The 14,399-nt window shown below is 32.4% G+C and overlaps 1 protein-coding gene across 1 annotated transcript; it reads right to left on the bottom strand.

Moving 5' to 3' along the window:
* Positions 1 to 5,861: 5,861 nt before the first annotated feature.
* LOC116020299 lies at positions 5,862 to 8,103 on the bottom strand. Its single transcript, XM_031260783.1, has 6 exons — positions 7,854 to 8,103; positions 7,590 to 7,741; positions 7,296 to 7,405; positions 7,131 to 7,216; positions 6,374 to 6,472; positions 5,862 to 6,295 (listed from the first exon to the last, which is right to left on the bottom strand). Exons 1-6 carry the CDS (start codon positions 7,961 to 7,963, stop codon positions 6,169 to 6,171), a joined length of 684 nt encoding a protein of 227 aa, XP_031116643.1. The 5' UTR covers positions 7,964 to 8,103; the 3' UTR covers positions 5,862 to 6,168.
* Between the last annotated feature and the right edge of the window lie 6,296 nt (positions 8,104 to 14,399).

Genomic DNA, 14,399 nt, shown 5'->3' with positions numbered 1-14,399 from the left:
TTATTTATTTATTTTTATAATTTTATTTCTTATTTAAATATAGTCTAAATTTAAAAATTATTTTATTTTATTTTTTCGGTTCTGAATCGTAACCGTAACCGTCTATACTATTTAAGTTCAATTGCTACAGTGTTCGATTAGGTTCGTATCGAACCGTGATCTTCCATATATATTAGTAACAATTGATTGGAGAATAAAAATAAATAAAATAATTATTTTTAAGGGCAAAAATGTCAATTTAACATTACAAGGGAGAAAATTACCACTTTTAAAATAACTGAGAGGGAAAAATAGCCACTTTAATAACACAGGGGAAAAAGTGCTATAAGCATATAACATAGGGGGAGAAAGTGTCATTTTCCCTATTTAATATTATCAATTACTTTTAACTTACTAAACCCAAAAAGAAAAACATGAAACAATATTACTATTTCGCCAATTGGTAACCGAACTATTAAAGCATTCCAAGGTTGAAGAATCAACTATGAATAGGACATGTATACACCCATGCATGGTATGGACTAAGGAGCTTTGGGTCACAACTTTTTTCAATTAATTAAAAATCAAATTTTGCTACCGAGCCAAACATATTGATTCCCTAAAGTTAATAGTACTCAAAAAAAAAAAAAAAGGTCAGTGCAACGCCCTATTTCTCGAAAATATAATGTGATTGATCCTAACAAGATGATGGATTTTTCTTTGCATTATGTTGGATTCCTAAATATATTTGCTTAGCTGTATACAGTATGTATAATGTGTTTAAGTGACATCATAGGTTATATATTATATATCCTTACAAACCGTACGATACATATATAGTTTGGTGCTTTGGTTTGGTTGATGATGAAATAAGAGAAGAATTGAAGTAGGGCAAGCAAGGGTAGCTTAATAAGCTTAGCTGTGTATGGTGTCGTCTATCTTCATAACCAATTAAAAGTAAAAGACAGTACAGATAGAAGTGCACTACCAGTACAACTTTCCAACCTTGAATTGATCAATTTCGTTTCCTACCCTCTTTGTCTTTTTAACGTCACCATTTCATTTTTTTTATAATCTATTATTTAAAAAAAAAATAGCTAGCTACTTATAGGTTAGTTGGTTAATTAATATGTTTTTTTTTTTTGGTGACGAGAGGAACCAAAGTCACTGTTGGACGTTTACTACGGTAAACACTGTTCTTGTGCTATAGCTTGTACGTAACTATCCAATCTGAGGGTGAGCCTCGTTCTTATGTTATAGTCCGCATGCAAACCATATATGAGAGTTAGAAAAATCGTGTACATCATCAATCAAGAAAATGTTGACAAGAATCAAACTCGTGACCTTCAAGTACGAGAATACTGCTCCACGCACCTACTTGATCGATCACCCATTTCTGAGCAATATAATTATTTTCTTTGTTTACTTCTACAAATAAAGAGAAAAATTGTTACACAAAACGCAACACAGTCACTCTTACTAAAGTCCAAATAATGAAATAATCTAACCTAATCTCGAGTGTACGTCTCCACAATCAGCAACTAAAAATTCCAATTCATACCTCAAAAAATTGATTAATTAAGTAGATGGAATATGATTCTCGAACTTGAATAAACACCCCCATCAAACCAAAAGCTTATCAACACTAGCTAGCTTTTGTAGATGATCATCATATCCCCAGCATTTTTAGGGCTGCGAGATAGAATCTATTCAATCTTAAAGCCCCATCACCCTTTACTCTTCAAAGGTAACTTGTAAAAGCCACGACACATTCCACTACTACTCTGCATTATTCTTTCCCAAATTTTCAAAGAAAAATAATAATTATGTCACGCTTAATAGTCAAAAAAATATACTTGGAAAAAAAATCTTAAATTCTGGACTTTTTAACTATTTTTTAAGAGATGAAAAACTTTGAAGATGATCAGTTGATCACATGGGGGCGTGTGTTATGATCAAGAACAGATATGATGAGCCGTACGTAGATTTTATATATATATATATATATATATATATATATATATATATATATATATATATATAGGGTCATGTTCAGGTGTGGCCGTGCCCTTACGTGCTGCCGTGCGGTTTACACCACTCAATGTTATGAAATACACCACTCAATACACCACTCAATAACATTGAGTGGTGCATTTCGTAATATTGAGTGGTGCATTTTCTTAACATTGAGTGGTGTAAACCGCACGGCCGCATGTAAGGGCGCGGCCACATTTGAATAAAAATCTATATATATATATATATATATATATATATATATATATATATATATATATATATATATATATATATATATANATATATATATATATATATATATATATATAGAAATAAATTTGAGTTTTTAACTTATCCCAGCAAGTGAAATGGATACCTCCAACAAAATATGATAATAATATTATTATCTGTAAATGAAATTGCTCATTCCCGAGAGATCCGTAGCAGCAATATTGCTCTGATCTGCTGTACATTCATGCATCCCTGGCTGCTGCATTTACTATTTGTTGTAAGTGCATTGTATGCATAATATTTATGGGTTGAGTCTTATATATTCTGTTCCTTTTATATATATATATATATATATATATATATATATATATATATATATATATATATATATATATATATATGGGTTTCTATGCGGTTGGCCTTCTCAAGTGCGGTGCGTGATTTTCTTTTTTAAGGTGCGTGGTGTGCGGTTGGCCTTCTCAGGTGCGGTGCGTGATTTTCTTTTTTAAGGTGCGTGGTGTGCGGTTGGCCTTCTCAGTTGCGGTGCGTGATTTTCTTTTTTAATGTGCGTGGTTTTCCTTCTTAAATTGGGCAAAACTTAAGGTGTGTCATTTTAAAACCTTAGGTGCCTAGTTTGTGTTCTTAAGGGGCATGATTTGTGTACTTAAGGTGCGCCTGGTTTGTGTTCTTAATTAAGGTGCTTTGTTTGTATCACTAACTGAGACAGTGAGGAAATGTACATTTACAAACCGTCAATTGAGGTAGCACTTAGGGGCCGTTTGGTTCGGGTCATCTGAGATTACCTAGGTAATCTGAGTCTGGTAATGTTATATTGCCTTATTTGTTTCAAGTTATGAGATTACCTGGTAATGTTATATTACCTCAAAGCTGATGTGGCGGTAATGTTTCAAGGTAATGTGATTACCCCCGTTTTTTTAGGTAATCTAAGATTACCTTGGATTATTCCAACTTTGCCCTTGTTAACTAATCCTTATATATAATAATAATAATAATAATAATAATAATAATAATAATATTACTAACACAATAACATATATAAAATAAATATATGTTTATATAATCAAATATACATGTGTGTATATTTATATATTTATTTTTTAATACTACGTATTAAGCATCAATACATTCATACATATATATAAGGACATTATAGTAAATTGTCCCATATAACATAAAATATAACCCTTAACCAAACAAAGTAATATTATATTCCACAATCCAAACCAAACACATCAGGTAATGTTACATTCCCAAAATCTCACATTACCTTCCTGGAGGTAATCCTATTACCTAGGGTAATCCAAGATTCCGTGAACCAAACGCCCCCTTAGGGTTTGCACAAGGGCATGTCATCTTAACGAGTAGCTAGGTATGGATGATGGGTTTCACATTAACTACTAATAAAAATCAAGAGCAAAATATAAAACTTAAAACTTAAATGAAACATGTACTCATAATAAATTAACTTTTGTAAGACAGATCTTGAACAATATATAATAATAATATGGGTGCCCAGGGGGAATCGTCACTAGGGAGAAATAAACCCGGGTTTTTCCGAAATTCCTCCCCACAAAGAGAGCTCACTTGCCACTTGAGCTATCCCACTAGGTTATCGTATGCATACTAATTAACAATACTAATAACAATTAACATATATAATACAGTTTGGTAGTTAATATATAGCGTTGTGTGGTTGACACGATTAGGGTCAAAGCTCTGCAATTAGATGGCCTTAATCAGTAGTGAAAGATGATTAGAGTATGGGCTAATCATTTTCCAAAGTAGGATTAATATTTTAGTGGAAGCAAATGATTGAAAATGATTAATATTCCATTTTGGCTCATTATTGATGGGGTTCCCTAGATGGCTAGATAAACCATTTATCGTTGAATTTCTAATGCGTATACAGCTACGATTTGTGCATTATTGAAGCGTGAGGAATACAATATTTCCCGTCGGGCCAAATATGCGAAAATATTTTGATTTCAAAAAAATTTTAGCGGTTTATTAGTTTCGAAATCCTTGAATTAATAATAGATAACAACATGAAGTTTATATTCTAATAATATAGTGACGGATATATTCTATCTCAACTAAAAGTTTAACATGTCATAATACGCGTTTATTATAGATATTTTAAAGCTGGCAGGCTTCTAACATTTGATTAAAAAATTGAAGCAGGAAATCTTCACACTTGCTTAAAATAGTCTTTGAAATAATAGTTAGATGGGGGTGTGAAATGTGGGTCAAAATGCAGGAATAAAAATAATGCAAATAGTAAACCAAACAAAGATTCTAAGCTAACTACTTCCTCCTCATTTAGTCATTTCAGCTCTAAAGCATGACTCAATTGATTAACTAATCTAAAATAAGTTCATAACTTTATTGTTCTGCTAATCATTGAGTACAAGGTTCTACCTTGTGTAGCCTATAAGGCAGAAGTGGTGAGACCCTCAACTGAATTAGAGATGGGGAGCTCTCGGAATTAAATTGGAGTACATTCAGTCATTTCGTGTATATACTAATAGAAGTCCCAAAACATTATTCTGTTGGTTGATCAATCCAAAAGAATTGAAGTTGATAGCTTAGTTTTTTTGCCACCGCTGAGTGCATGGTCTCGCTTCAAGGCAGAAGCGGTGAGACCTCAACTGAATTAGAGATGGGCTTCAAAACAAATAGAGATGAGAGCTCTCGAAATTGAATTGAAGCACATTCAGTCATTTCGTGTATACTGATAGAAGTTTCAAAACATTACTCATTGGTTGATCAATCCAAGTTTAAGCTTTTTTGCCACTGCTGAGTGCAAGGCCTTGCTTCAAGGCAGAAGCGGTGAGACCCTCAACTTCGGTGAGGTGCGAGAGAAGCAGCGATGAGGGCTCTCGGAATTGAGGTGCAAAATGCAAGAAAGGAAGCTGTGGGCATTTGGTGATATGGGAGTGGGAAATGGAAGCATGTTACAAGTCCGGATTACAAGGGAGTTGCTGTCGCAAGCTTCTATGGCTTCTTTCTTAATTTCCTGATTAAAAAAACCAGAGCAGCACATGGGAGGAAGACGCAGCTGATTCACTACCAACCCTCAAAGCTGGTAGCCCTCCCTCTCCATTTTTAATTGGCAACTCTCATTTTCGTTTGGGATTTTTACAAAAAGGGACCAACCAAGGAATAATATGGGGTGTTTTTGAAAGGAACCTGGTACCAGAATGCTGACTGCTGACATTGATTCCCCACTATAATGTTTTGCAAAAAAACATGTGACTTTGTTTCCATTTAACCAATCATCAGTACATCACTCAAATGTACCATGCTTCCATATCCCCAAATCTCTTAGATCCGATTGCCCAACAAAACATCAAAAGCTTCCTGTTTCTTGCTCAAGAACCTGTAAAAATATACACATACACACACATTGCACTTCAGCGTTACTTCTGTTTCCACCCAAGAACACACCCATAATGCACAAGAATCATATCGTGGAATAGGAATTGCACATATTAACAATTCTCGGTTGACAAAAAGAATTCGAAGAACATGACAGCTTGATGATTAACAGAAGAAAAAAAAAATCTCTTTTTTTCTCTAAGGCGTTGAAGCTTGCTAGGTGTTAACAGCCAATAGAGGTTTAACAGTTTTGGAATGAAAGTAAGAATAGCCATGTATACATTAGCAATGTTTTAACAAGTACATAAATCTGCAATCTGTCCAAATGGGCTGTGGATGAGGGATATACAAGAAAGGCAGTAAGGTCCAAATAGCAAGATGGATGGATCATTGGGTTCCTATTTTCTAGTTAAATGTGGTTAAAGATTTTCAGGCCCAAGTATGAACTTAGGAATCTAGTGCAAATGAGAAGAACAGAAGCATAATTGTTCCCCTGCCTTGTAGAGACAAAGCTAAAAACATTCGACTTGTGGGCAAATCAACTCACTCCAGTTTTCGTCTCTTAGATTTCTTAGGTTGATTATCTGCATTCATATTTTCTTCACCTATCCTTCCGTTGCCATACTCCAGTTTTTCCACTGGCCTCTCAGTTCCACTCTTTTTAGGGTCACTGCAGTACATTCACACAATTAAAAGATGTCGCAAGCAAAATCTTATACAGAGAACTAAAAGTACTAAAGATCCTTACCTCTTTGTCTGTGCTTCTCTATTTGATTCCAACCAACTAACATTTCCAGTATCAGCAGGAATTAATGATCCACATATGTGTAGTATCTCTTCATCAAAACTACAGGCATTAATTGCCACATTGAGTTGTACAATCATAAAGTAAATACATTGACACTGAGGGTGGAAATTTGACAAAGGTAGCTTGCCCAGACCACCCACTTTCAACCATTCCAGTTGAAGGCCATTATTGGGTGTGCTGAATTTCAATTTCCATTTAGAGAAGGTAAAAAATGGGCTCAAAAAATTTTACACGGCCATCACTAATCTTTTCATTCATAATATTCCTTCTTTAATAAATCTTATGTATCAACTTAATGTTATTTAAAAAAGTTAAATACAGAGCGCAGGTGAAAATTAATTGTTCTTCCTAAGATCAACCCAAAATAATTTCAGAAAATTGAATACAATCCTGGTTTCATCAGCCTATCTTGCCTGCTTTGCCACATAAAAATAAATATGATGCACAACATCCAAATGGGCAGTGCATAAGGTAAGAATGAAGTAAGTTTCACAGAACAAAGGCAGCACCTCAAATGTCTATTTTCTAAGTATTACACTGGAGTTAAGAATTTCTAATTCAACCCGGATAAACTTTGACAAGAACACCGGATTAATGCATATGACATTATGAACTTATTCCCCAGTAGCCAGTGGCATGGGTGCCAAGAACAAAAGTATGCAATAGGTGGAAAAATCACGTTTGACAGGACATTTACCTCTTGACAGAGAAACGTACAATTGTTCCCACTTTAATCTTGTGTCTCCTGTGAGATTTGCTGACAAATACTTCCTCACCATGTTTCTGTAATTGCAGGTGTATAAAACACAATAATCACACGCTGGATACAAAATACATGAAAGCACAATTTCAGGGTGCTTACAATCTTATATTTGAATTCTCTGTGAACGTCCTCATCCGCTATAATGGCAGATGAAAATCCAAGAACAACTATGTGAATAGACTGTAGGCAAACTTTCACTACCTCTCCTTCTGGAAACCACATCAGTAATTACAACATTAACAAAAGTTAACACTTAGATAACAAGTAATCAAGTATCAGCAGTTCATCTAGCAAGCATTGGAAACAACTTTAACACATAGAAATGCTGATTGTATATGCTTATGCAATCAAGCAAATGCCACTTCATAAAAAGAAACATATAATCAGCATTACCTAAAAGCATATCCTGCTTTGGATTAAAGAGTAACAACTTTGCTTGAAACCTCACACCAAAATATGGGTGAATTCCCGGTAGAATTTTTGCCAAATTACTATGAAACTTTGGTTCGTAGGCCAGTACCACGCCATCTAAAGCTTCATCAAACCTTTACAAGAGGAAACAGGCGAATAAAAATCACTAAAAACAAGCTGAAACATATGTATATACACAACCACACTGAGAAGAGATTGAATTGCCGGAGAAAAAGGGATAATTACTTGAAAAGCAGGGAGCTTAGTTCACGATACACCGCATCCTTGACATGCTTGGACTTAGATGGGTGCAGATATGCCACAAAATTCGCCTCGCATTGTTTCAATGCATCCATTGGAACCCTCGTGTTTGGTTTCAGCAATTTTTTAATCCAAATTCCTTTCTTTCGACGATTGATCTAACTCGAATTTGCCTTGATAGCAGCGGCAAAGAGCATACCCGAATAACCCGATAATCCTGCACACCCCAAAATCTCAGCCCTAATTTCTTCAAATCGGGTTTTCTCGGGTCGGGGCTTGATTAAAGAAATTGAACAATTCAAGGGCTGGTCAAGTATTGGGCTTCTGTGCCGTCACTTCACTCCCTTCTTATTAGCCCATTGGGCTTATGAATTTCTACCTATTATGCAATTATCCATCAACAACAACATAGTTTTTTTTTTTTTTTGAAAACAACGACAACATAGTTATTAACCAATTAGGTGGACCAATTATTCCGTAGATTATTAATGCAATATACATTTTTAATTTTAACTAATTTAATTCTCGAATTATTTAAAATTTCATTAATTAAACCCTTCAATGATTAACTTGACAACATTTTTAAAATAGGAAAATGACCATTTTGATCCTTCGAAAGGGTTTAATTGATGAAAATTTAAACAATTCAATGATCAGATTAGTTGAAATTAAAAATTATGGACTACATTAATAATTGAAAAATAATTCAGGGACCAAAATCATCTTCTACTGCTGCTTCTCCTCCTCCTCCTCCTGCTACTACTACAGAACATTTTTTGTACAATTTGTGAACTATTATGCAAAACGAAATTTATCATATGTACTACCTTATTCATTGGCCAAATTAGCGCATGGTTCTTTTATTTGTCGTATCTGTGTGATAGGCTTAACTGAAAGAATATTAGCAACAATTAAACTTCCGACCTTTAAATACAATAATTATTGTTCACTTCTAGATTTTTATTTTTTTTTTCCTTTGGTGATTGCCATTTTATATAAGTTAGTCATTGTGAGAGTAATGTTGATTCTACTGAATTTGAAGCTTGTTTTGAGGGGAGAAAAAAAATCTAAGATTGTCACATTTGTTACTTTTACGGTTTCACTTCTTCAAATAATTTATTTTTTTTAAAGTAATTTTGTGTTGATCGAGGATAGGAGTGGAGACAGAATGAAGTTTATACCTCTAGCATCGAATGACAAACGAGAAAAAATGTTTCCCCACAACACTACACCTTCCACTGTTCTTCTGTTTCCTTCCCAGCACGCTCGATTCCTCGTCGTTTCCCTTTCAATCATCATCCCTCCAACCTCCTGGACCCCACCCTCATTTTTAACATAATGCCAATTAACAAATCTTATCATTATTACCATTCTTAATTATTATCCCCATCCCATAATCATATTTTTAATCATTCGACTGCTTCGTAAAGCTCCTACATTTGTTTGACCTTAAATCTCCCTCTCTCTCATGCCTGCTTACAACTTAACCACGCCACTAACTATGTTTCTTAATCTTCATTTATCCACTTGCCTTTCTTTCTGGGTTTTAATTGCCTGATTTGTGACAAAGATTATGCCTTTTATACCATTATGATGATGATAAACAATTGATTACTACCTTAAACCCTGTCCAATAACACAACTTTATTTATTGCTAAAATTTATGTTTTGCCTTTGATTACATTTCATATTTGAGCTTTTAATTTAAGAGAAGCAAAATTCGTGAGTAGTCAATACTTCATATATATATATATATATATATATATATATATATATATATATATATCATAATATTAATTGATTTGATTAATTAATTTATAGAGAGTACAATGTAATATTTATAATATATACATATAACAAAAAGAAAAAGAAAAAAGATATATACATCTTTTTTCTTGTTTGCAATAATCTCAGGTGGGGCAACAATATAATTCGGAAAAGGTTGTTTTGAAAAGCATCATTATCGCAATGTGTCTACTGTGGATTCAGGCGTAGGATGCAGTAGCTAGCAATGTATATATTTTTTAATCACGATTATATTAAATCCACAATCATTATTTGATGAGATATATTGAAAAAAAATTGGTTTTATGTAATAGATCATAAATAATTATTTGTATAAATATTAGTAATAATCAAACATATGACATTTATTTAAATATAAAATTTATGCTCTATTCAATCAGTCACTTGTTTTGTTTTTTATTTTCTGTTTTTGTTTTTGGTTTTTTTTTTAAAGTTGATGTTTGGTCATTGATTATGAAAGAGATAAGATGGACCATATAATCATGTAGTAGTAACTATTTTCATCATGCAACAATCCAGAATTATATGCTATATATTGACAACTAATTATGAGGAATGGATCTGCCCATATTGAGCAATAATATTGATGATTTCTTTTCAAAAGATATTAATAAATTCCTACAAAATACATTTATAAATATAGCAAATGTTAGATAGTAAGGTAATTACACAAAGCATAAATTAATATTAATATTGATTGTTAAAATGATATTCTAAGAGAGATATGTAGATATTCGTCGAGACTGTACGTGCCTACTTAATTTGAGGTGAACTGGATCGACCTTACAGAGTTACAGTAAGTTAAGTCTAATTTTATTGGATCAAGGTACTTCTAAATTTTTAGATCACTTATCTTAATTAACTCATCAATAATAATTCAAAATACGGTGAATATGATTATACATGAACATTTCATTGCCATATATATTCTGCAACTTTTTTCATCATACAACAATCTAGAATTATATGTGTATATATATACATTCTCAACTAATAATGAGGAGTGGATCCCGACCATGATCAAAATTATTGACAATTTCGTTGAATTTGGACTGTCATGTCTTGCAATAAGTGTTGCTTTAACTGTTCCTTTGCACATTTCTGAATTCTCACCTTTTTTTTTTTCAAAAAAATAAATAAATAAAAAATTACAATCACTATCAAATGTTCACACTTGATAAACAGTATAAACCCTATTTTTATGTAATTGCCCACAAATTATACATGAGAAATAAAGTATACTATGAAGATTCTATATGATGACTTGACTTGATCAATAAAAAATAAACAAAAATGACCTATAATCTTCAGATACGAAAATTATACTCTACTCTCTCGAGTTCTCGCTCTAGTTTGAAATCTTTACATGTGGCAATCTTACTAGTGGGGTCAAAAAGAGGGCAACCAACAATTATGGCATTTGTATCATGGTGGATGGCATTCTTGCAATTAAAGAAGCTTTTCTTTTAGCAGGCTTGTAACACAGTACAGGTTGATAATGACGACGGGTGGTCCATTTTCGCGATTGCCACCCTCAAACTTCGCATCACTTTTCGGTGGATTATATTATGATCACGGTATGTTTATATCATTTCTTGTACTCATATATATGAAAATAAAATCAAATGATTGTGGTAGCTAGGTAGACGGGATTGTAGTAGATATGTAGATACTATTAGTAAAGTAAACGGTGAAAGATATTTAACGAACGTTGTAGTGATATATACTCAAAAGTATATAACATGTTTATATAGTTCCAGATCTAAAAAATTATACCGATTTCGATACATAATGCCAAAAAGAAAAATAAGAAAGGTAAACAAATAATTAAATTAACACCGATAAGAGCATACTATATAATTTGGATTATGGAACGTTATTATACTTTTTGCCACCTTTTATTAAATTCTCTTATAAAGTAATGTCGGTAAACCAGTGTCAAACAACTTTTTCATATGTCACAGTACCCTTTCCTCTGGACAGAATAATTAATATCTGTACAATATTGCACTATGTGAATCAAGAAACACTATAGAACATAATTATTGTAAATACATTTTTTATTTTTAGTTAAATACACTGTAAGCATGAATTAACAAACTTATGCAGAGTATCTTTATAGTATTTTACTAATTAAGATTATAAGACAATACTTATTTAAAATACACTTTCAAATAATAATTATAAATGTTTTCATTATAAATTGAAAAACATAAATCTTGAATGAAAATGATTTTTTTTTTATTATAATGATTAAAATGCATATTTCTGAGTCATTTCAGTATAGTAATCTGTACTTTATTGTTTTTTGGAGTTGGCAAAAGTTACTAATGAGCACCGTCGATCTTAATTTTGAGAAGGTAGGCATGGTCGACACGTGTCAGGAATGGTTTGATCAACGGTGCTAGAAGTACGAGAATATGGAAGAATATAAATAGAGGAATAAGGTGGCAGGGAATGCGGCGAGTTTCAGTTCCAAAGGGGGCATGGATTCCCGTGCATCGCTGCGCAGACCAGAGTGCAGCGGGGCCCCATGGGCTCTCGGGCCCAGCCCGATTCCTGCCCGTTGGATTTCGTTGCGCATCCACACGGAATATGCACGCGCGAAGCTATCACGTGACCCATGCGCATTTCCTGCGCTACACATCCACCCATACATAAATACAATCCAATTTCACTAATTTCATATTTGGCAATTTATAGTTCAAATTTTATATTAATAATTTAATTACATGTTATCATATACTTTGATGAAATTTTTATATTTAATAATTTATTACTCGCCCACAAAAAGAGAACATTATTTTTTGGAGCTTTCACACTCATACTAGATAAAATTTATTGATGTAATAAATCAACATTATTTAGTGACCTATTAAGTGGAAAGACCAGTCATGATGCTCGCACAAGTTAATAACTTATTACTTATTATATTCTTCTGAAGAAATTGTATAATATAATATATCATAAATCACATTATGACGACTTATGTGATGTGCTTAACTAAGAGGTCTTCAAATATGAAAACTACTTCGTCTGTTATATCAACTCAATTACTCAGCCACACATACAATTTTCAGATAATTTGAAATATTTTTTTTGGGTAGTGATAAAAATTCACAAACATTGCTCAATAATGTACATTAAATTAATCAATAAAAGACGATAATTAAATAAATCAGTCTAAATTATTCATAGTTGACTGACTTATATACAAAAAAGCATCAATAAATTATGATCACTAAATGTCAAATTTATAACTTTATATTTGTTAAATTAATAATCTACGAAGTAATTAATTTAGTTGAGATTGCTCCTAGAACATTATTGTAATCGTGGATTGTGGTATACCCCGTATAATTTTCGTGCTGATGTGTCTCAGTGGTAGCTGGCGGTGCATAAATGGGCATTCATGAACATAGTGCTGACTCTTAATTACGTAAAGCAATTTTAAACCGAGAAATTTAACAAAATTGGGTATACATGACAAAAATGCCATTGATTTTGACTAAAGTAACGTTTGGCATTATTGATTTTTGTCACTAATTGCTTTTTGACTTTAAACATCACTATAAAAAATAGTAATTTTGTAACATGTCTCTTATTTGTTTTTTTTTTTTTAGTACTACTGATTCTGTTACAATGTAAACTGGGACACCGGGTGTCACTAGTCTCTTATTTGTTAAATAACTAATTACCAAAGCGTATTGAGTGAATAATTCAATACTAAATATGTATTTTTAAATTGATGTTTCAGAATTTATAGAAATAAAAAATTTACTTTTATTGGAGAAGACTTTAAGTTTTGTTTGCAACATCTCAGACTGTATCTAATAAAATAGACATTATGATAAATTTGTTCTAAAATTTGGGTTTAAGTCAGTAAATTAAAATAGTTGATAAATTGCTCAAATATCATAAAAATATTTAGTGGTTAGTTTGAGAAGTGTGAAAAGAGCTAGAGTTGAGAATTCGTGAAAGTCATCATAATCTTTTCCAAGTTGATGGTGTGAATCTAGGCATTGGTGCAATGTTGAAGCTTACGAGAATTAGATTATTTTCATTTTATGTAAAAAGCAAAATTGCATTTAAGTCTATAAAGACAAGAATTGTTAATGTCGTTAATTGCTATTAATGAATCCCACAAAGATGAAGAAGATTAGATACCGACAATATTCGGTTGCTAACGTGCGCCGTGTGCTGCCGTCGTTAACTGCACGCGTGATCAATGATCAAGTGCCAAAATTCCACATGAAAGATCTTCTCCCAAGATTGGACAACAGCACTAAAATACCACTAAGTGATCTTTGATTGAATTCCACCTTTTTTTTTTTAGTGCAATCCATACAATATTTAGGAAAAACAAGGGTAAGTAAAAAAAAAAAAAAAGTACACTAAAAATAAATACCGCATATAATACTTAAGTTCAAAATATAACTCACATATTGGGGTGACCAATAACAAGATGTTAATGCAACAATGATGTTGGATCTGAGTATGAGTTTGATTCTGTAGATGTGGCTCGTGTTGAATTGAATTAGTCTCATAGTAGTGATGATAGTAAGATACAATATGCTCCATGCAAATGAAATAAGTTCAAAATAAAAAGAATTATAGTAAAATATAACACTATATAATATTCAATGATATTACAATTATCTGTTGCAGACTACACACAGGACTATTCAGAAGAAGAAGAATTTAAAAAATGGTTGATGATGACTT

Source organism: Ipomoea triloba, chromosome 1, assembly GCF_003576645.1.
Source record: "Ipomoea triloba cultivar NCNSP0323 chromosome 1, ASM357664v1".
NCBI classification, from domain to species: Eukaryota; Viridiplantae; Streptophyta; class Magnoliopsida; order Solanales; family Convolvulaceae; genus Ipomoea; species Ipomoea triloba.
Note: the sequence above shows the minus strand (reverse complement) of the source record. Positions and strands in the feature narration are given on the sequence as shown.

Bases quoted from the DNA above. Each gene is read 5' to 3' on its own strand.
- LOC116020299 (XM_031260783.1), bottom strand. From the start codon at position 7,963: ATGGATGCATTGAAACAATGCGAGGCGAATTTTGTGGCATATCTGCAC. The intron at 7,742-7,853 runs GTAATTATCCCT...CCTCTTGTAAAG, and splicing joins CTAAGCTCCCTGCTTTTCAA to GTTTGATGAAGCTTTAGATG. The intron at 6,473-7,130 runs GTAAATGTCCTG...TAATGCCTGTAG, and splicing joins GTACGTTTCTCTGTCAAGAG to TTTTGATGAAGAGATACTAC.